This window comes from Esox lucius, chromosome 16, assembly GCF_011004845.1.
Source record: "Esox lucius isolate fEsoLuc1 chromosome 16, fEsoLuc1.pri, whole genome shotgun sequence".
Lineage (NCBI taxonomy): Eukaryota > Metazoa > Chordata > Actinopteri > Esociformes > Esocidae > Esox > Esox lucius.
Genome location: NC_047584.1, coordinates 6,856,760 through 6,877,902, shown reverse-complemented (window position 1 = coordinate 6,877,902; position 21,143 = coordinate 6,856,760). Strand labels below are relative to the sequence as shown.

General features: G+C 40.5%; 1 protein-coding gene across 4 annotated transcripts in view; it reads right to left on the bottom strand.

Moving 5' to 3' along the window:
* The window catches only part of col18a1a (collagen type XVIII alpha 1 chain a), a 97,696-nt gene that overhangs the window by 21,674 nt on the left and 54,879 nt on the right, over nucleotides 1–21,143 (bottom strand). For 3 of the 4 annotated variants that reach the window (XM_010898048.5, XM_010898047.5, XM_010898045.5), the window contains 11 exons: nucleotides 16,642–17,183; nucleotides 12,531–12,614; nucleotides 12,129–12,191; nucleotides 8,098–8,176; nucleotides 7,294–7,356; nucleotides 6,431–6,552; nucleotides 4,415–4,441; nucleotides 3,353–3,559; nucleotides 663–689; nucleotides 508–570; nucleotides 90–173 (listed from right to left, as the gene is read on the bottom strand). In XM_010898048.5, the coding sequence (XP_010896350.2) occupies nucleotides 90–173; nucleotides 508–570; nucleotides 663–689; nucleotides 3,353–3,559; nucleotides 4,415–4,441; nucleotides 6,431–6,552; nucleotides 7,294–7,356; nucleotides 8,098–8,176; nucleotides 12,129–12,191; nucleotides 12,531–12,614; nucleotides 16,642–17,183 (1,361 nt within the window). The remainder of the gene's footprint in view (nucleotides 1–89; nucleotides 174–507; nucleotides 571–662; nucleotides 690–3,352; nucleotides 3,560–4,414; nucleotides 4,442–6,430; nucleotides 6,553–7,293; nucleotides 7,357–8,097; nucleotides 8,177–12,128; nucleotides 12,192–12,530; nucleotides 12,615–16,641; nucleotides 17,184–21,143) is intronic. The other variant, XM_010898046.5, reaches the window with a different exon arrangement.

Genomic DNA, 21,143 nt, shown 5'->3' with positions numbered 1-21,143 from the left:
TGTGGTGGTTGCTTTGTAGTCCTCTGGTGGCTGCAAAGGGGTTGTGGAAAACAAATACGGACTTATGACTGATGTCAATGAGGACTTACCGGCCGATCATTTCTGGATGAAGCTGGAGGTCCGGGGGGCCCTGGAGGTCCCCTGGGTCCTGGCTGGCCCTCACCTCGGTCACCCTGTGTAACGAATACACATGGACACCTGACTGCATTAATAACTAACTGGTCTTTGCCTCCTAAATTAAACTGACTTCACTGACAGTTTTTTTTTTTTTGCGCCAAACACGCAATGATGTCCTCTGGGCTTGGGAGAGTAGTAGATCTAGATGTGCTAGATCTTGCTAAACCTGCCTGCTCAACCAGGAAATAACTGGAATTTATGCACATGGAGGAGAGCGCTCCTCAGGCTAACAACCACTACTGAGCTTCTGGGTTGCTAGAGTGCAGTGTTGAAAGGAAGTGAAATAAACAAGTGAAGCGATACTACTACAACAATGCCATGACATCATACCTTTTCTCCTTTCAGGCCGGGGTCTCCTGGGGTTCCAGGAAAACCTGGCGGTCCAACAGGGCCCTGGATAAGGGACAGATCAGAAAGACTAGTATTTTGAGCCATGTGAAAATTGCGTCAATGTTCAAAGTACATATGTTAATGTGACAGCTTACTTGAGATCCATCTTCACCAGGATCACCCTGTGAAGAATAAGAAAATGTAATCAAATTACTACACTGTTCAACAAAGTTAGGATTTAAACCCTCAAGACAATTAAGAGGCAATTTGCGTTTGACACAGCTTGTGTGGGACTAAAATGAACATCCACTGAATATAGTACAGTAATGTAGTATAATTGAATATATCATGAATAGTAATACATTTATCTCTTTCCTTGAATTTGAATAGGGCTGCTCCATTAATCGAATTATAATCGAAATTGCAATATTGACATATGCAATATATAAATCGCCAACATTCGCAATTTTCAGCTCCCCATAGTGAATGATATGCGCTTCATGCGCGGCAACAGGCATGCATCATACGTCTGTAAATGTGCCCGATATGTCTTAAAAGGCATCATGCTTACCAAATTTTTATAATAGACTAATATGTATCCAGTCATGTGTTAATGACAGGTAATATAGTGCCAGGCTGCATAGTTGCACAGTATATAAGGTGAGAGCGATCTCACTTAGTCAATAAATGTAAAAATATTTAATACTTTGATCACGATACAGCAACTAAAAGCAAGACACAAAGAAGTCTGCAGAGTTTCTACAAACATGTTGCACCACAAGACCGCTGCCCCTCCCACCAACCGGACTCCATCATAGGAGAAGGTCCCGGGGGGGACACGACTCAATCAAGATGCAATGAAAGCACTTGTGCTGATTATAGACAAATAATAGTGTGTTTTTTAGTTTGAAAAAATTACAACACCTCCGCCCGTTTCCTCACAATGGTTTGATCCACTTTCCCCCCCAGCCCTCCACAGTGGCTCGTCGTGCAAGTTCTGTGCTTGTGCGGTTGGTGGTTGACTTTCAGTAAGTAGTTCAAACAAATGATATGTTAGACATTTCTTTACTTCTACCACTCAATACAATAAAACACATTTCTAATAATCACCAGCCTTTGTGTTCTCTGCACTGAATTACAGGTCTCTTCAAGTTAGCAAGTGGTTAGCTTTGTCTGAATGGGGTCTAAGTCTATTCTTAATCAAATATATGGAAAAAGAACTTAAAGTTAGCTTAAATTAGAAGCAACATTTGAATTTAATTTATGACAGAGTAGGAAGTTACAGAAATGTCAAACCATTGGCATCGGCCAATTATGTTATATGAACATCGGCTATTGGCATTGGCCAATAATTTTCTTATTGGTGCATCCCTAGTTAACACTGCATCTGCGAGCGAAGACATCTGTTTCAAGTTAGCCAGTGGCACCAAGATATATTGACCCACATACACAACAGCATGGTTATTAAAAGTTTCATCTTAATGTCGGTACCTACAAACAAACTTAATATGGGAGAAAATATAACTCAAGAGTTGAGAAATTTTGCCTAGCTAGCTATGGCACAAACATAGCAAACGCTGCAAAAGCCATTGTATTAAATGAATAGTTCGACAATGACTGCACCTTCAAATTGATAATAAGTGTAAAATAGAAAACACTGCTTTAACGATTTTTATTCAGTGTAATAGCACATTTTGTAGGCTATGATCTCTATTTTTAAGTGAGATTATCTACGCTGAGCACACCCATGTTTCTAAATCGCATATCATAACCGTAAATGCAATATTTGTCAAATAAATCGCAATTCAATATTTTATCCAAATCTTGCAGCCCTAAATTTGAGTATGTTAACATTTCTCCTGCTCAATCCCTGAGCTAAAACAAAAGCACAGTTAGGGCAGAGTAATACATGGTTTAACTGCACATGGCCACTTTAAGACAAAAGTGATTGTTTAAACCCCTGTATGGCTCTGTTTACTGTCTACAGGTGAACTTGTTAATACCCAACCAATGTCTTCCAAAATTTCACACAAAACAGATGTGTGCGAGGTCTGTATTAACTCAGTCTTGCTCTCAACTTATTCAAGACATATTTGGCCTCTACATGATACAATACTGTAAGAGTACAACTGATATAGCATGAAAAAAATAATTGATCAGTGCCACTGCACTTAGACCTTACTTAGACCAAGGACACCATAGGGTAGGAGTTGAATACCCCTGGTCTAGGTGCAACTTAAGGCTTGTGTGTCTCCGTTCTCAATCCGTACATTGAAGTGTCTACTTGCACACGTCTATTGGATTTAACAACGCAGGGATTCAATATGTTTGGCTGACTGCCCAGGTTGGCATCTTCTGCACCGGATGAAATTTGATCACATTTGCTTGAGGCCAGGTGCCCTTTTCAAACCCCATGGCGAAACTGGCTCAAAGCAAAACTGACATTGTTCAGAATGTAGAGTTTAAAATAGGATTCTGTGTTTTGTCATGCGAAAGTGATTGCTTTTGATCAAAATGCTTAATCTGCCTTCCCGCGTAAAAAGTCTAACATATTCTGTGGAAGAGAGATGTTGTATTTTTCTGGATGAAACACCATGCTGCCTTGTAGAAAATGTCAGAGCGGGTGTAGATTACTGTTTGATTTAAGAAGCGCTTTTCCATGATCACGTCACGGGCCACAGATTGGTGCCCTGCGGCTTAGCATAATCGAATCTGCCAAATTCAATGCTCTGAGATCCATGACCGGGAGTGTGCAAGTGCAGTGGAGAATTCAACAGACTGCATGAGTTCTGTAATGATTGCCCTCTGCTGGTGTGGAGGTGGAATGGTAGGGCAGGCAACTCACAGGCTCTCCATCGGCTCCTGCAGGTCCCTGGGGGCCAGCAGTCCCTGGAGGTCCAGCTGGTCCTCTAGGACCAGCCACAGTTTGAACTAGAGAGCCGTCTCCACGTGACTGCACCTCCGCTGAAGGCCCTGGGAGACCGGGTGGGCCGGGGGGACCAGGAGGACCGGGATCACCCTTTGACCCTGGGTAACCAAAGCCAGCTTGTCCCTATGGGAAATAAAAGTGGATTTGGGAACCACAAGGACACCACTAGGTAAGCGTTGGGAACAACCTCACTAAGATGGACGTTTGCTACAGTAAATGGTGTTAAGGGTATTTTCATTACTATAAATACCAGATGCTGTATGAATGTGAGTTTCTTAAAAAATATGCGTAAGGAAGAACGGCTGATTTGCTGTGAATTCTATCAATCGAGTGCCAAATATACTCCACACAATCACTCCCAAAAAACATACTGTAGAACAGAGTTCATACTAATCTGAGTAAGAGATTAAAGGGCAGGATGAAGATTCAATCCAAGTCCTGATTAAAATAGACTGACTGGTTACGCATTTATATTGAAATCATTTAGCAAATCCTCCTATGCAGAGCGACTTAGCAATTAGTGTTAATAGCCTTGCTTCAGCACAATATTTTTTAGCTAGATCGGTATCAATCAGATGTCTTTCACAAAAAAAGAAGACAAGATGAATTCCAAAAGACCCTGAAACAAACAGGAACTTAAGGTGACTGCAGTACCGGCCTGGCTAAGCATCACCAGGGAATATACCAATCTTGTGATGACCATGGGTCGCAGAGTTAAAGCAAACTTTGCATGAAAGGAAATGCAACTAAAGTAGTAAACATGACTATTGTACATAACCTTAATCTGTAAATACAAAATCCTTAAATGAAAAGCATTTAACCCCAAAATGTTCTACTGTACAAATACAGTGAAAAAAAATGTTCACGTAACACAAATATGAATAGTTTCATAGTGCAATATTTTGATGAGACAATCGATGACACACATGAAAGACCGTTCCACTACGAGGTCACAAGTACAGATAATATAAAATATACCTTTGTTCCCTTTTCTCCTGGTTCTCCCTGCAAGACACATCCAAGAGAAAATATGTTAGAATCTAGGCCTGTACTGTATGCATATGACTAAACATTTCCATTGTGTGTTTGAAAACAGTAAGACTAATTGGTCCTTAACATGTAATACTTCCTTCAAAATGTCTCCCTCCACAGATAGCAAGTGTGTTGCACTGCCAGTAGCCAGTAAACACATGCGCTGTTTTATGTTTAATATAGAGGTATTCAACTCAGGATATACAGAGCTTCAGAAAGTATTCAAACCACATTTTCACTCATTAAAGGTATTATTTTTTCTACCGTATATATTAAATGGCATTCATTTCCAGGCAGTGGCTAGAGCACTCAAGGACATTCACAGACTCTTCTCAAAGCCACTCCAGCACTGTCTTGGCCTCTCTGTATTTTGCTTCTGTATTCCTCCATCAATACTGACCAGTCTCCCGGTTTCTGCTGCTAAGAAGCATCCACATAGAATGCAAAAAACTTTGCAGAGAAACTCTGAAGATTTGTTACAGTGGCAGTTGGGTTCTTGGTCACCACCCTGACCAACTTGCCCAGTCACTGACGGCCAGCACAAGAGTTTTGGAGATTCTGAACTTATTCCATTTTACAGCGATGAAGCCCACTGTGCTACTGAAAAAGTTCAATGCTTCCTCAATGGTTTCATAACCTTATCCAGATCTATGCCTGAGCACCATTCTCAAAGGTCGACGGAGGGTTCCGTGGACTTCATGGCTTTATTTCTACTCGGATGTGAGTGACTTGTTTAATCATGTTTAATCAATTATGATGGATCCCAATCATGTTGTACATGAGATAATTTGACAATTCTATTACTATGCTCCAGGCCACCGACCATCTGCCCAAGAAAGAATCAGCGTATGTCCGAATGTAATTCTCAACCTGTGCATATGAGCTATTTTGAGATGGGGTTGGTGGATGAAAAGCAAATGCATGTATTGACATAGAAAATTGCATTACATGTTATTTGAAGGAAGTCATAACATTAATGTTCTAACATTGTTGCATGTATGATCGGTATGTCACTGCAGGAACGTGCTGTCATCTTGTTTGTCTCAAATCCCATGCTAGTAAAATATTTATACTTCCAACCTAACATTAACCATAGATAACATTTACCTAGCATTTGTCCACGTGACTAACAGGGGCTGATACTGAACCCGACTGACATTTGTAAAGGTAAGGGGTTCTCCTGAAAACATCTGTACAACTTGAATAGTTTGAAACACTAACCTAATTCTTAATGTAATGTGCAGACTCTCAATCTTTGTTGTTCTTCATAACACACGAGAGCAGTTAGTGCAATAGTGGAATATCATAATAAGAACTTGTGACATAGTGTTTATAATACTATATTTAGTTCAATTGCTGCCACAGACTCCAAACAGTTATCATTCTTGGAGATTTATTTCAGACTCAAGGCATTTGTAAAATGAATTTCTTATCAGGTTATTATTAGGCTAACCTAAAATGTTTTGGGTGACATTCTGTCAATAAAACTCATGAATGTTTAATATTTTGTTCAATCCACTAGTAGGCACTGTGGTACACTGCACAAAGAATTCCTGACAATGTGATAAAAAGAGGAAGCACACCAGAGATCTGATCATGGGTTGTCTGTAGGCAAAATATTGCACCACAGTAAATATTTTGTTAGCCTTTCTGCTATTTCTAATGACAAAGATTCAGATGTGTATCCATTTGTCTTGTATTTCAGTAACTACAGCATATTTAACAAATTAATTTATTCTCTGATCAAGCTTAAAACAAAATAAATACCCCAAAATTACAGTAGTTTGTGACCCATGGAATTCATTAATTCCAGGCTACATTAAGTAACACAACCTTTACAGTTGTCTTGAAAATAGAAATGTAAATGGTAAATTCAAGGGAAGAGCTTAATGACTAGAATACTTAGATATCTGTTGAGGTCACATGGACTCAAAACCTTTAAGTTTCTCAATAAGTCTGCACCTTCTCTGCACGGGTCCCTCCTCGTGTAGCGGACTCTGACCCAGAATCACCTTTTGGACCACTAGGACCTCTGTCTCCTTTATCTCCTCTGTCACCCTTCTCGCCTTTAGAACCACCCGGGCCTGGGACACAAAAGAAAGACACAAAGGCATACAAATGTTTAAATATCTTTTATCCTAATCCTGAACCAACATTTCATCATCCACTTTAACACCAGGAAATGGCCCCCCCATCCCATCGTTCAATTAAACTGCAGGCACTTTGCTGATAATACTACATTTGGTAAGCTCCCATACAAATGCAATTATAGATATCCCAAAATGTATACAGTACAATATTTATTTAGAGTCAACCAAAACTTCGTCAACACAAAGAAAAAATGGGTCAATTTGCGGTTATTAAATATTAAAACAGTTGATGTTGACACACTTTGGTATATCGGTGCCTGCTATTTGTGGACAGGTAATAAAGCATGTACAGGGAGACAAACCGATCTATCTAATCTTTCCACAGCACCCACAGATACATTTTGCAATCCTTTGAATGTTTATTGCAGCATGGCATGTCTGGTAGACTATATCATGCAGGCCAAAGTGAAAGTATTGCAATAATCTTAAATTACTTCCTCTCCCTGACCATTTTTGTAAGTAATTGCTCTATGTTGTCACTTTGCCTGTTTTCTCCACAGATCTCAGTAAATAAGATTTTGCATGTTTACATATTTAGATTTTTTCCAGTTCTGTGTAACCAAGCTAAAGTATGTTTTTAAAAGTGTATCCTAATTTGAGTTAAGATGAGGAGAGTCAGTAATTTTAGACTATTGAGATGACACCGCAGCTGCCCTGCTGTCCTCCCAAACCCACCTTGCGGTCCTGGAACATCGGGCTGTGACTCCACAGTTAACCGACCCGAGTCATCGACATTAACTTAACACAATACAAACAAAGGTAAGACGTTAGGTAATCTTCAGTTTGGCAGAATATTTGCATTTGTCTCAATTCTATGTACACCAAATTGACCCCACACAAAGTTATTCTGGAGTAAAATAATTTTAAAACAATATTCCTTTTACAATACATGTAATAAGTATGGCTTCATATGAAACATCAAATGTCTCAAAAATAATTTAATCCTTAATCGTAATCCTGGAAAATTCCATTCGTTAATTTTTCCATTGAGTTAGTTTTTTCATTGAGTTAGTTTTTCCACTAAGTTAGTTTTTTCATTGAGTTAGTAGAGTATTAGAAAGACTTAGCAACAGTATGTATACAGTATGTAGTTGCATAGGAAAAACCTTCCTTTGCCCACTAGATGGAGGCAGTATACCAAAATGTAACATGCGCTATCTATACAAATGGTTCCTGACTTGTGAAGACATTCTAATAGGATAGTTATGGTATAATAGTACACCCTATATGCTTTTAAAATATTCCTTCTTAATGACGTAATTCAACATAATATAAACTAAAAATGTTGATAGTGGCCACTGTTTTAATCAATGGCCACTGTTACATGAACACATGTTGCACAAATCATTGCCACAAGTCTTACGAATGACACATTCATATTATTATAAAGTGCTATGAACATAACTTCCGCAGTCGACCAATGTGTCTAAAAGTACTGCAACAGTACATCTGGTCTAGACCATAACCTAATGAACTCACCAGTCTCTTTCTTGGGAGACAATGGTTGTTTCCGGGTCACCGGAGGCTGCTGAATGGGCCGTGACGGCGGAGGGGTAGTCTGGCAAGAGATGGCAAAACATTGAAAACATAGAATAATACATCAAGCTGAGCTCCACAGAGAAAACTCCCCACATAATAATGGGACAAATACAATTATGGAACGCGGTTCCTGTTTTATGAGGACGTTTGTTGCGGGGTAAACTAATGCAGCAATTGCCCATAGAATGTAATGAACATGCACTTTGAGAAGTTTTGTTTCAAAGTTACTCATTAAAACACCCAAAGCTGACTTCCAACATTCCATAAGCTGCCAAAAAGGTAGCCTGTTTGTAGTTTACACAGCTTGTGAACATACAAGCTTTGCAAAGAATTTAGGTTATGGAGTAATCATAGCCTATAATAAACAATAGCTGGCAGACAAACACTGTCTGGTGTCAATTAAGTCATTTCATTTGTTAAACCCCAAAAAGAATGACTAGCCATGAGCCAGCAAGGACACCCCCACCCCCCCAGTGAGGTAGACTCCCAAGTGGTGTTGCAAGGTTTTGTGACACCTCTGCCAAGTTTATGCGTGCTGGTTTACACAAGAAGTTGGCCTGGAGGGGGATGTTGAGCAAGTCCCTCTGCCTCGGTACCTAAATGCCTTACCATTTAAAATACAGTGGCATGGTTATTCCATTAATGGAGCAGCTTTAGAAGGGAGCAGCTTTAGAAGGGAGCAGCTTTAGAAGGTATAACCAACCAAATTGCATGTAGGCATTGAAAGTATGTTGGATAAAGATGGAGGCTTGTAGTGACCTGCATCATAACTTCCTTGAAATTGGGAAAGTGGTTTTAACCTGGCATTCAGTGTAGTGACGTACGTATGTAATTCCATCACAATTTTCTTTTGTGAAGCCAATAAAATGTAAAGTATGTCCAAAAGAATCAATGGGAAGGAACAAGTAGAGAAAGAGGAACATTATTTCTGGACAATATTACAGTGTATGGATACTTGATGGGGGTGTGGTACATGGCCAATATACCACTGCTAAGGATTGTTCTTAGGCATGGCAAAATGTGTTGTGTCTTGACACAGAAACATTTTACAATTACGTGAAAACACATGTTAAGCAATAACCTGGGAGCAATTGGGGCTAATTTACTGGCTCAGCAAAAGAACAAAAGGATTTTTCACCTTGCCGGCTGAGGGATTAGAAATAGTGACCTTTAATTTACTGGCCCAATGCTCTTGACCACTAGGCTCCCTGATGTCCCAGCTGGTGTCACACATCATGCATTTCAATCAATCGGCATGAAGGGTTTCACACACGCGCACACAATGTTTAAGAGGACACGGGTAGAAACTTTCCCTATCATTGCTCTGCAAATCAAATAACAGGTGTCAAGTTTGAAGGGGGGTGGGTGCTTGCAGTGCTCCATTTCTCAAATTTCAAGATAAGAATAAAGAAAGACAATGAAAATCCTTGCCCCTACAGTCATTCCCTGTCATCGCCCATTGAGCGAGGCAATGGGCATACAATCTCCAACTGGATGTGCATGGGGTGGCGACAGACAGCTGGTATTTTGGTTCAGCGAAACTGGTCTTGTAACAGTAAATGACCCATTTTGGGCTCAAGCTCTTAAAATATGTCTTTATAGAGTGGATCTGGTGTCTGCATCTGCGTGTGTGCCTACCAGTCTACCAACCAGTCTGCCTACCAGTCATTTGAATATGGTTTTTAAATAATGTTGAATCACCTACTTATTTTGGAACCATTTGAAAGTAATTTCCTATGAATAGTCTATTAATAATATATATATATATATATATATATATATATATATATACATACATTGAATTTAATGCCAGCAACACATTTCAAAAAAGCTGGGACGTGGGCAACAAAAGACCGGAAAAGGTGTGTAATACAAAAAAAACCCTGGTGGAACTGGTTGGCAACAGGTTAGTAACATGATCAGGAATAAAAAAAGCATCCCAGAGAGGATGAGTCTTTCAGAAGTATAGATGGGGAGGGGTTCACCACATTGTGAAAGACTGTGCAGGCAAATAGTGCAACAATTCAAGAATAACATTTCTCCATGTAAAATTGCTAAGAGTTTGGGGATCTCACCATCTATGGTATATTCTATGAATGTAACTAGTTAGATCACTAAACCAATTCAACAAGATAAAGCCTCACACAATTAAACCTTCACACAGTGAATACCCACATGCCCGGCCATTGAGATTTTGCAATTGTAAAAATTGCAGAATTGCAAAACAGTATGAGAAACATTGTGAAAAATGTTGGTTACTTCAATCGCACAAGCTGCAGTTAAAAGAAGTGCACTATATTAAATTATACAATTTTGATGTCATAAAATACCCCTGTTTTAATATATATTTTAGTCCAGGACAAGACTTAATCTGTGTCTGTGACATTGGCCCTATGGTACGTCTAAAAGTTTGAGTGGTGAATTCAGTTATCTAACATGTGGCTGTACTACAGCGTAATCGGAGTTTGCAGGTTTTCTTACTATTGACAGTAGGTAGCTCCTCCAATCATAAACAACACGTGTTTGAATGGTGGCTTCAACACATCTGGCAATATAATAAACCTACATGTAAACCTCACATCCACTGCAGTTCCAACAAGCCTTCTTTTTCATCTTTTGTTTTTCCACACTGTGGATTTCATTCAGTTAGTGCCCTTTGCGCACGGTGTAATGGCGGTAATTCATCAATCACACAGTCAGCCACACAATGGAAAGTTTCCTTCAGACACCGCTGTCTGCATCACCGTCTCTGCTTGTCCGAACTCGAGCAGGAGGCAGACAGACATTGCCACAAAACCGCTACTATCCCCGATCTATGCCCTCTGGAAAGTCAAAGCCATCGGGTACGTTTGGAAACAGCTGTTACATACGATGTTAACAAACACTCGTCTGGCAGACGGAAAGCCCCCTGTCAAGTGGCTCAAGGCTTCAAAGTCAGCTTGCGCCCCAAGAAGCCCCAGGGGGACCCACAAGGTGTGGCAAGCCAAGGAGGGAGTATCAGACCTCAGCTTCGGGCGCAACTTTCCCCCTTGCCGTCTGCTTCCGTCTGCAACGCCCTCCCTTTTCGCATGCTCTCATCTTTTAAAGCTTGTTGAGAAACAGGTCATAATAACACAACGGAACCTTGGAGAGATCATCACCCTGAGCCGGATCGGAGACATCTGGTTTACTCCAGCGTTCTCCACTGTAATTGGATGGGTGTGCTCTGGCGCTGCCGTTGGTGTCGAGGTTGTTTAGAAGGTGTGGAAAATTGCACTGTTTGCTTTTAGTAGACGGTTGAAACGAAAACGCATGAGGAATGTATGTGTTTGTTTTAGCGGTTCTGGGCAGTGTGGCAGGACGGCTACGGAGACAGTTTCTGTATTATTCTGTGTTCCCCTTAAATTATGACAATCCTTTTGTAATGAGATGAAGATTGAAATAAGGTATTTCAAATGCATGTGAGTGAGTGAGTGTGGGCGTGCGTGCATGTCTGTGTGTGTGTGTATGTGTTTGTCTGTGTGTGTGTGTGTGTGTGTGTGTGTGTGTGGGGGGGGGGGGTACTGAATTTACCAGAGCTGTGACAGTGTTATTAAGCAGGCAAGTTTGTGCAACACAATTTTGTTACTTTAAGACATCATTCTAAAGAGACAATCCCCGGCAAAACGGGCTCAGAAACATTCCCCACAACATTGCTCTGGAACATTTCCACATTGCTTCTGTTTGAACAGCAACATAGAGAAATATTTCAGAACACATACTGTAACGGTCTTCTGCACATCCTCAACCCACACATATTTTTGTGTTTCCTTGCCCCATTTGAAAGAACCCTGTGAGAAAATTTGAGAGACAGGGAGAAAAAGCGACAGAGAAAAGAAACTGTTTGAATCTATGATACCCAAGAGTGTATTTTAAAAGGGGAATAGGAAAACCAAAATAGCTTAAGATAGAACAAACATGGGACCACTGAAATGTTCGTCAGGGGATAATACCGGAGTTTTCGTCTTCTCTTCCGGTATCCTTTCCCCGCCACCGCTTCCGTCGTCTCCTGAAGCCTGGGATTTGGTGGGTTGGGGGGGGGGGGGGGGGGAGTAGTATTAAATTAAACAGACACTTGTAAGAAAAGAAAAAAAGTTTGAGTCGGGTCAGTGCACTTCCTAGACCCGTTTTATCAGTTTGGTTCCGAGTGAACACCCCGACAGAAATGGTCTTTCATCAAGGTTGCTGAAATACACAGGCGTATGCCATTATTACAAGCTAACGAAAGCGGTGGTTCCCAGGAGGTCTCAGAGGGATTTTGTTCCTACCCACACCCTACTTAACCAACGATTGTATTAGCTCTAAGCTGCTGCACCCATGTTTACGTTTTGGCGCGTGGGTCAAGGGCCACTTACCGCATCGTAGTCGTCCCCTTCCTCGTCACACTGTCTTTCAGCAGCCTGTGGGTCTCCAACGACCCTCAGCTCCCCGATCACCCCCTGCAAAGGAAAACCCACACACATTGTCTGCTTAAGCACATACACAAGTTGTCACCACATGGCCCTTGATGTATAATGTGTGCGGGTGTGTGTGATAACACTGTGTGTGTGTGTGTATTAATCCCACATGTTTTGGCAATTCCCTGCACAATAACAAACAGTATCTCACATGTGTCATGTTAGGCCTGTGTTCTTAAACATGCGTTTGATCTTTGCGGTAGGAACCGCCCACACCCACTCCCGCCCCAGAGAAGCCAGAGGGTTTAACACAGCCGCAACTGTGTTGTGAAACGAAACTCTAATATGCCACTCTCTCATCAGCCACAGTCCAAGTTCTTTCAGCTGGCCACCACAAGAGCCTCTTTCAATAACTTGCATTAATGGATTGTAATCGAGCCAATTAAAGAGCCAAACATGGGTTTCAGGGGAATTTGCTTTTAATCACGTTTTAAATGGATAAAAGCACCCTTAGTTTGAAGAGCTTAAATTTCTATGAATGCCCACAATTGTGTTCAGAAGCCTTAAATGTCTCCAAACAGCTATCAAAGACATGCATTTGATTTATTTCATGAGGACTTTTTCCATTCTGAAGCTTTGTCTCTGTACATGTCAAGAAGTGCCTTGTAATTTTCTGCTGTTACTTCCTAACTGGTGTCATCTTACTTTGTTATATCAAAACATAGAAGGTTGTGTTATTTATGTCTCACTTGTCATTTCAGCCTGTGCACACAAACAATGGAAAGCTTTGAAATAGGTGAAAACCATCACATCAATCTATTTCTACTTTCATTTTTTGGGTAATTTTACACTTTTACTGATGGAGGAGGGACAGTTGTGTGATTTCAGAGGACAGAGTGTGCTGAAACAGCAGTAGGGAGGAGTTGAACAAAAGCGTCAGCAAGCATATTTGTGTACTCGGGGTAAAAGCTTAGACTTCAAAACTACTTTAAGCTACACTATCATGTCAGTCTCATGGATAATCTACAGATTGCACTTGAGAGGACATAATCCTCCCAAAAGGTAATAAAGTAACTAGCCCACCAAGTGCAGACAAGGGTTCAGCTAACAAACCTGCATTGAATCTGCAGAAAATTCAAGTGTACATGACTGAAGTGTAATCTGAGACAATGCCTGGGGCTGCTTAACTGTACAAGAACTCCCTTCCAAACAGCCTAAAACAATACCATTCCCTGACTTTGTCCCATCTGTCCAAATCTGCTCTTTAAGTATTCAGTTAAGATAGGACTGACAAGACATCTTGACTGAGAAACCCAAAGAACAATTACGGGTGACAAACCATTAAGATGCTCAGAGGTGTTCTTCCCACAACGACATGCCCAAAACATTTCCAGAGAAATCCATAAACCAAAAGTAGAACAAGAAACGTTTTTACATTTGGAAGGTGAAATTGGTATGTTCCTCCAGCTAGCATCAACAATGACAATAGAAGAAACAATGTATTCACAACTCTGGATAGCTTTAGCAGCTAACTATATAATAACTATCTACAATGTTGGGTTTGGAATTACCGTTTGTAAAGAATACTGCTGCTTGTGTTATGACAATACAAAAGCAAAACACACTTGTTGTTTCCTACTGTAGTAGCATAGGACAGACAGACGCCTTTTATGTTTAGCCCACTGGAGCTTATTGGAGATATTGCATATATACTCATGTAATCAATGAATGTATCAATATGTTAATCACACTCAAACAACTAATCAGTATGCAATCTGTATAATCACCAATATACAATGTGTGTCCTACATTGGAAATAATCAGTGCACCGTTGGATGTACTACACTCGAGGGCCTGACGGCCCTATTACGTTATGGGGTTTTCAAGGCCTGCGCCACCAATATTTAACAACAATGGTTTGTTGGGTGAATTCCAGAATGATAAGAAATAATGGTGGCGGATCAAAGAAGATCCACCCAAAGAATTAGCATAACGGGATGGCCAGATGGCATTATACAAGATGGTACTGTATGAAATTGAGTGTACGAGGTTGGAAAGACAGTTGTTCACCAGACCAACTCAGCTTTTTTGAATCTTCATTAAAGTCTATTTTGGATTCACAAGTTCCTGAGTCTTTGCATCTTTTCTGACTGGATATCTGAAGTGTTTTCCACGACAAGCTAACTAGATAACACCTAGCTAGCTTGGAATTTTGGCTAACCTTATGTAACTAGTGTTCTGGGATTCCAATTTTTATTGCATTTCCTGCAAACAATATAACTATAACTGTTTTTGTGTACTGGTCCAAGGCAGTGATCGATAGATATGGGTAGCTGAATACTCGAGACACTACTCTACAGGAAGATATCTTGCTACTTATATAGAGAGCTTACCTGGAAAAATAAGGGGATTGCTTTCTTTTGAGGTCCATCTAGGCCTGTGTATTTTTCCAGTGGTTGAAATCAATGCTTAAATTTAACATCCTAATTTTGTTGGGACTTACAACACAAGCAGACCAAAATAAACAAGTGAAAATCTTCTGAAAGACACTGAATCTTTAAGTGTCAACAACAACAAACTTTGTGAAGTTCTTCATTTCAAATATCTTTCCCCAATATCCTGTATACAACAATCAGCATTTCTGCATATTATCCTTCTAAAGGACGAGGATGTTAAATCAACATCAGTCTTTTTTCCTTTTTTTTTTATGCTCAATGTATCAAGGCTTGCCCTTTAACAATATATTGCAGTCAATATTTCATTACCTTCTTCCTCTGATATTGTTTACTTTGCTTCAGAGACAGGTACAGAAATGTACTATTGGGCATCACGTCATGTGTTAATTGGAAATGTGCATATCCCTCATAACTCATGGCTTATTTAAAATCCAAATAAAGAATAAAACACTATATAGACTTATCTTGGTTTGAATTTCTACCGGCATGTTCGAGACATACCCGGCAGGATTGTGGCCCCCAATCATAGGAAAATATAATGATATGCGTGAACACTCCACAGAAATTCCCAGTGGCGTCTTGAGCCATCAAAGTTTACACAATAATCTAGCGTCTCAAGTCTTCTACAGTATGTTTGGGAAAATGTAGCACAATCTTAATAAGCTCTCAGAGTAGGGTCGCAGATGGAGGACTAGTTATACTTTACGGCAACCCTGGACCAGTTAGGGTTAACTGCTTTGATCAAGGTTAGAAAAAAAAACTGTTGGCTCAGGGATTTGATCATGCAACCATTCGAAAAATGTACTTAAGGGATGACATTTTCATGACCTCAGTACCGGTTACCATACTGTGTCACGAAACAGCAACAAAAACAAACAACAGAAACAGATTTCAACAAAATCCAAAAATACACCAAAGGTCCTCCTCTGCCTGAGCCGTATGGCCACAGGGGCACCTGTCTGCTTGCACCGTCTCCTGACAGGGACATCTGTTGGCGTGCGCTAGGTGCTACAGAGCAACGGTCGAATGGTTTTACAGGAAACCCAGCTGGTGCCAATTGCTCCCCCACTGTGAGTCCACCAATTACAACTCTGTTTCCCTCTAGGAGACCGGGGATGGTCAGGGTGAGACAACCATTTATGTTTTGATTTAAAGCAGGACAATTTAGGACAATTAAAATCAATCAAATCACACAGGGGTTATCCAGGCACGGAGGTTTCACTGGTGCTGGTCGGGCTTGAATAAGAGGGCATGCGCTTGACTTGTTAAAAATGGCAGTCCTGATGTGTATTATTTCTGTGTATTAATCCACTTTCCTGTGACACATACATTTCTCCAGTAGGAAATGTTAGAAGCCTTTACGTGTAGCTTGACAGGTACACATAAATCCAAACTATGTATAAACATTGTACTGCTTCTGTTGATATGGATTTATGCTCAAGTCTGAGCCTACATGGTGGACAATAACTCTTACAACTATTTAGCTGTAAGCTAAACAGTGTACAGCCCCATGTTAAAAATAACGCAGGGTTTGAGGGAAATGCATGTTAACCAGGTTGAAAAAAATAACCCAGACCCAACATTAAAATGTACATTAATTAAATCATAGATACCAGGAACTTATCAGGGTCGGCCCCTCCAGCCTGGCCCACAAACACCCCGGCACCGGCGTCCAACTCCATCTCGTCCGGCGACCTCTCGAAACGCATCACCTGGGGCCGGTCATCGCAGTTGATGTAGAAGGTGACCTTGTCGTCAAGCACCGAGATAGAGAAGCGGTTCCACTGGTCAGCCATACTTTGCACGGGGAAGGTGGCGGCCACGTACGACTCCTGTGAGCCGGGCTCCGTGTAGTAGAAGACGACATTCTGCCTGTTTGCCTTCACGGGCGACAGCTTTACGCCCACATACATGATCTGCTGCGAGACGTCCGTAACCGAGAAGATGACGCCCCCCTTGGTCGACTGGGGCTTCAGGTTGAAGAGGAGGGAGAAATCCCGGTAGAATGGGTTGGGAAGGTGGGCGCGAGCCAGCTGGCCCGTGTTGGCGTCGGAGCTGAACAAGTAGCCGGGGGTGTTGTCCGGGCCATAGACCTTGGTGATTTCGTCAGGGGGAGGGTCCCCGATCAACTGCAGGAGGGAGACGCCGCTTTCATCTACAAGAGAGAAACAGGAAGTTAGTACACAGAACAGCAGAAACACAGAGGACATGTTGGTCTGCATGGCGGGAAAGGGTTAGAGCTCTATTAGTTTGTTGGGATTTTCAGTCTGCAGGGGAAAAGCGAGTCAACACTCTCCTAACAGAGTCTGGTGAGTCTATTGGATGGGCACACTGCAACAGCGTTATTAAATGTGTCATGAAAAAGTACATTCGCTGTTTGGACAGCACCACTTCTGGTTAGAATAAAACCATGGCCCAGTGTGGAAGTCGACGTTTACTGGTATGCTGGGGTTTGAAAAATATGTTGAATATTAGCACCTTTGCCTCTTGAACGATTTGGCACTCAGGTCTGAAAACTTGCATACGTCAACAAAAAGCCAAGTGCAAGTTTCTCTCAAATCAAAAGTGTGCATTCACAAGATTTTCATTTCCAAGAGATTTACCCTGAATCCAGCCTATGAGATCACATGGAAACTGACATAACGATAGGTCAAAGACTGCTTGCCTTACATTTCAAGCACAAATAGATCTGACATGGGAAAATCCTTTGAACTTAAATATCTATCACAACTTCAACACAAAAATTTTAATCAGCTCAAGAACAGAATTTAAACAAGATGTTGGGGAGACGTCAATACAAATGAATGGCATGGCTGATTTTAACTGCTTCTGGAACACAGACCAGCAAAACACTGTACAAGACAGAAAAGAAAACTTTGCTCTTAACCTTTGAAAGCCCACTTTATATGGGGGAATTTCTAACAAGAGCCAATTCAAACAAGCCAATTCCTGCTGCCTGCCCTAAAATAATTAGCAGGTTATAAAAACAAACATCAACCTCTACATATCCAAAAAAGGCAGGGGAGAAAATATATCCTGGGACCTAAAATAATCTAGATTCCCTTGAACAGACATTAAAGGTACTTCAGTCCAAAACTCCCTATGGGTACATGTCAACTGAGGGAGTCTTTGCCTTATTTATTTACAAGGGACAACAGGGATTCCATGCAAGCCATTCACATATGTAGCTATGACCATCATTCAAGTGTTTTTATCCTCATCACTGACCTCATCACTGACTGAAGGTTGACAAGGTCCAGACATGAGTGTGTAACCACCCTGCTAGAGATGTCTGAATATCAACGGTATGTGACATTTGATGGTTTCAGAAAATCTCTGTCAATGGAGAGCAAACTTTGACCAGACATCCACATCGGGACATTCAAAAAGGAATGGAGCACACACACTAATGTTTTGTGCAATTTGTTTGTCAGAATAGATTTGTGGGCTAGAAAGATTCCATTACAATAAAGGTATTGTTCAATTATTATTTGAATTATTTATTATTTCTAATTTCAGTCATTTAAAATTGGCAGTGTTTTTGCCCTCACACTTCTTTTTTATAAACGGTCCTCTGGTCGAAGTTTGCCCACCTGCTCCATGCTTATATTTCTAATCACAATACACAAGAACACAGTAAATTAAATGTCCATAACAAAGGAAACCTAAAACTAAGCAGGATGTAGTTGTACTGTATATGGAGTATAACATCATTATGAACTTCTCTACAAAAGGATACATTCAACATTCAGTAAAATATGAATATCATCACATCATGAGACAAGACCTAAAGATGAGATTCCCAAATATCTGAACTTCCTCTTCCATTAACTCAGGTCACAGTGGACTAGGATCACTGGATAAAAATGGGGTTGTTTTGGAAATGAAAATAAAAACAGACTCAAAATTTTTCAACACTGATACAAATTACTGTGAAACTATAAAAGCTGATAATGATATATTTTTAAATAGTGACAATTACAATACTGAATGAACAGTTAATGTAACTTATTAATATATTAATACAATTGTTTTATTCTAAAATAATGAAATATATTGAATTTGGTTTAAATAATGCTAAACAAAATGCAAAATTAAAGGACCTGGAGCTCAAGTAAAAGTATAATTTATGAAAAGTGCACTTGAGCCACAAAAAAACTTAAATTTTTTGTGGGGTCCGCGAGTAGTTTGGAGGGTTACAGTCAATGGATCGGTCTACACTGACGGCCATCATTTTGTTCTATCGCAATGTGTTACTAATGAGTGCAAATACACAGACTTTTACTTTTGGGCGCAACCCAATTAAGAAATAGAGCCAAAAAGGCATGTGCTCTGGCCCTCGGCTACCAGACATGAGAGGATGCCTCAGGTAACCTGTGGAGCCCAGTTTCATCACTAACTTGTGTGTGGTAAACACTTCATTAGAGGTAAGAAACAGCAATAACCTATACATTAGATAGGGTACATATGTGTTGATCTATTTGGGTCTCCAGATTTACCTGGATTACTCACAACCTAGTACCAGTACAGTAGCACAGTAACTAATGTTTTTAACTTTGGCAAATGTTACTGTGGTTAAATCAAGTCCAACTCTGTTATCGTTTATAAATGAAAGGTTGGAGTGGAACCGATCATCACGTTCTCATCATTAGTTAACTGTCATAATTTTGAGTTGATTTAATGTTACAAACGTTGGCTGGCTAATGTGTTAGTTAGTACTGTACAGCCATTCCTACAGCTGATTAGAAACTGGCTATAAAAAAATCATGAACAATTATTCCACTATTACCTGGAGAGTCAATAAGGTTTGAATAGATATCAGGATTTGATATCACTGGCCACTGCACTTGCTGTCCAGAAATTCTCTTGCAAGCTGAAGCCAGGGCAGCACAAAATCTCCTCAGTACCTAATATATTTAAATATTGCAGCAGGAAGACTATTTAAAATGTACTGAGAGAAAATGATTTTGGACACTAAAAGTGTGAAACACAGAACCTATCACTTTAAAAACAGCATCACATTAAATATGAAACAATTTACGCTACTTGACCTAGTAATATCAACCATGTGTACCTAGTGATAATGTCAAGATTGCTTGTTTTCTGAAAGATGCATTTTCAACTAGCTAGCAATTCCAAGGACCATTTGATGCTGCAACATATAACAAGTGGTCACATTACCACACTGTCCCCTCGTGGATTGCTATGTCATTTTAATACTGAAATTTTTTTTGATTATCGTTTGATCTTCTTAAAAATGCTACTTAGCAGTATCAGCAGACACTTTTTTCTTCCCAAAACATTCTGAGCACCCTCCGATGACTGATTAACAAGGTCCATCAGTCATCGTTAGACTAGGTTCAAAGTCTTCCCAGTGGGCTAAGAGAAGTGTAGGCCATTAGGGCATGCAGGTGATAAGACCGAAAGCCCAACTATGTCATCTCTTTGTAGAATAAAGTTACGGAATAGCACCTGAAGCAATATAAAAAGGTGTGATGGGTGAGCTATGAAAAAACAGAAGGCCTGTCATGTCTCTCTTGTATTGCGTTATCAATATATTTAAGACAGGAAAATAATTTGACCCAATTGATTAATTATCCTAACTTTTTCGGGGGTCACAATGTGTTCTGAAACACAGGTAGAAATCAAGTGCATGACAATAGTACTAACAGCTGATCTTAAAGTTCAGTTTGCATGGTACCTGAAGTGGGACTGTGTAATCCTCTGCAAAAGATTTGCCAGAGATAGCTGGTGAGCCTATTACTGATGCCCTATGGACTAGCCGTCACTTATATAGCCCCACAAGATGTTTGTCAGGACAAAGAGAGAATAATGTTCCAAGAGGCCACAGCCACACAAGCCTGTGCTTGCAAGTCGACACCGTAACCATAGAACTCTATCCTTTAGTCCTCAATGGATTCTCAAATGGAAAGTCAGGCCCGGAGTGGGCTGGCTGCTGGAAGACTGCTGACATCAGATTCCTAATCACGGTCTCTTCCGGTTGTGCACTTGAGCAGGACATTTAAACTGTAAGCTGCTTTCGGAGTGTGGCAATGTGGACGACCCTTGTTCATTACAAGCTGGCAAGGAAGACAGCTGAAAAGTCCCGATCCTC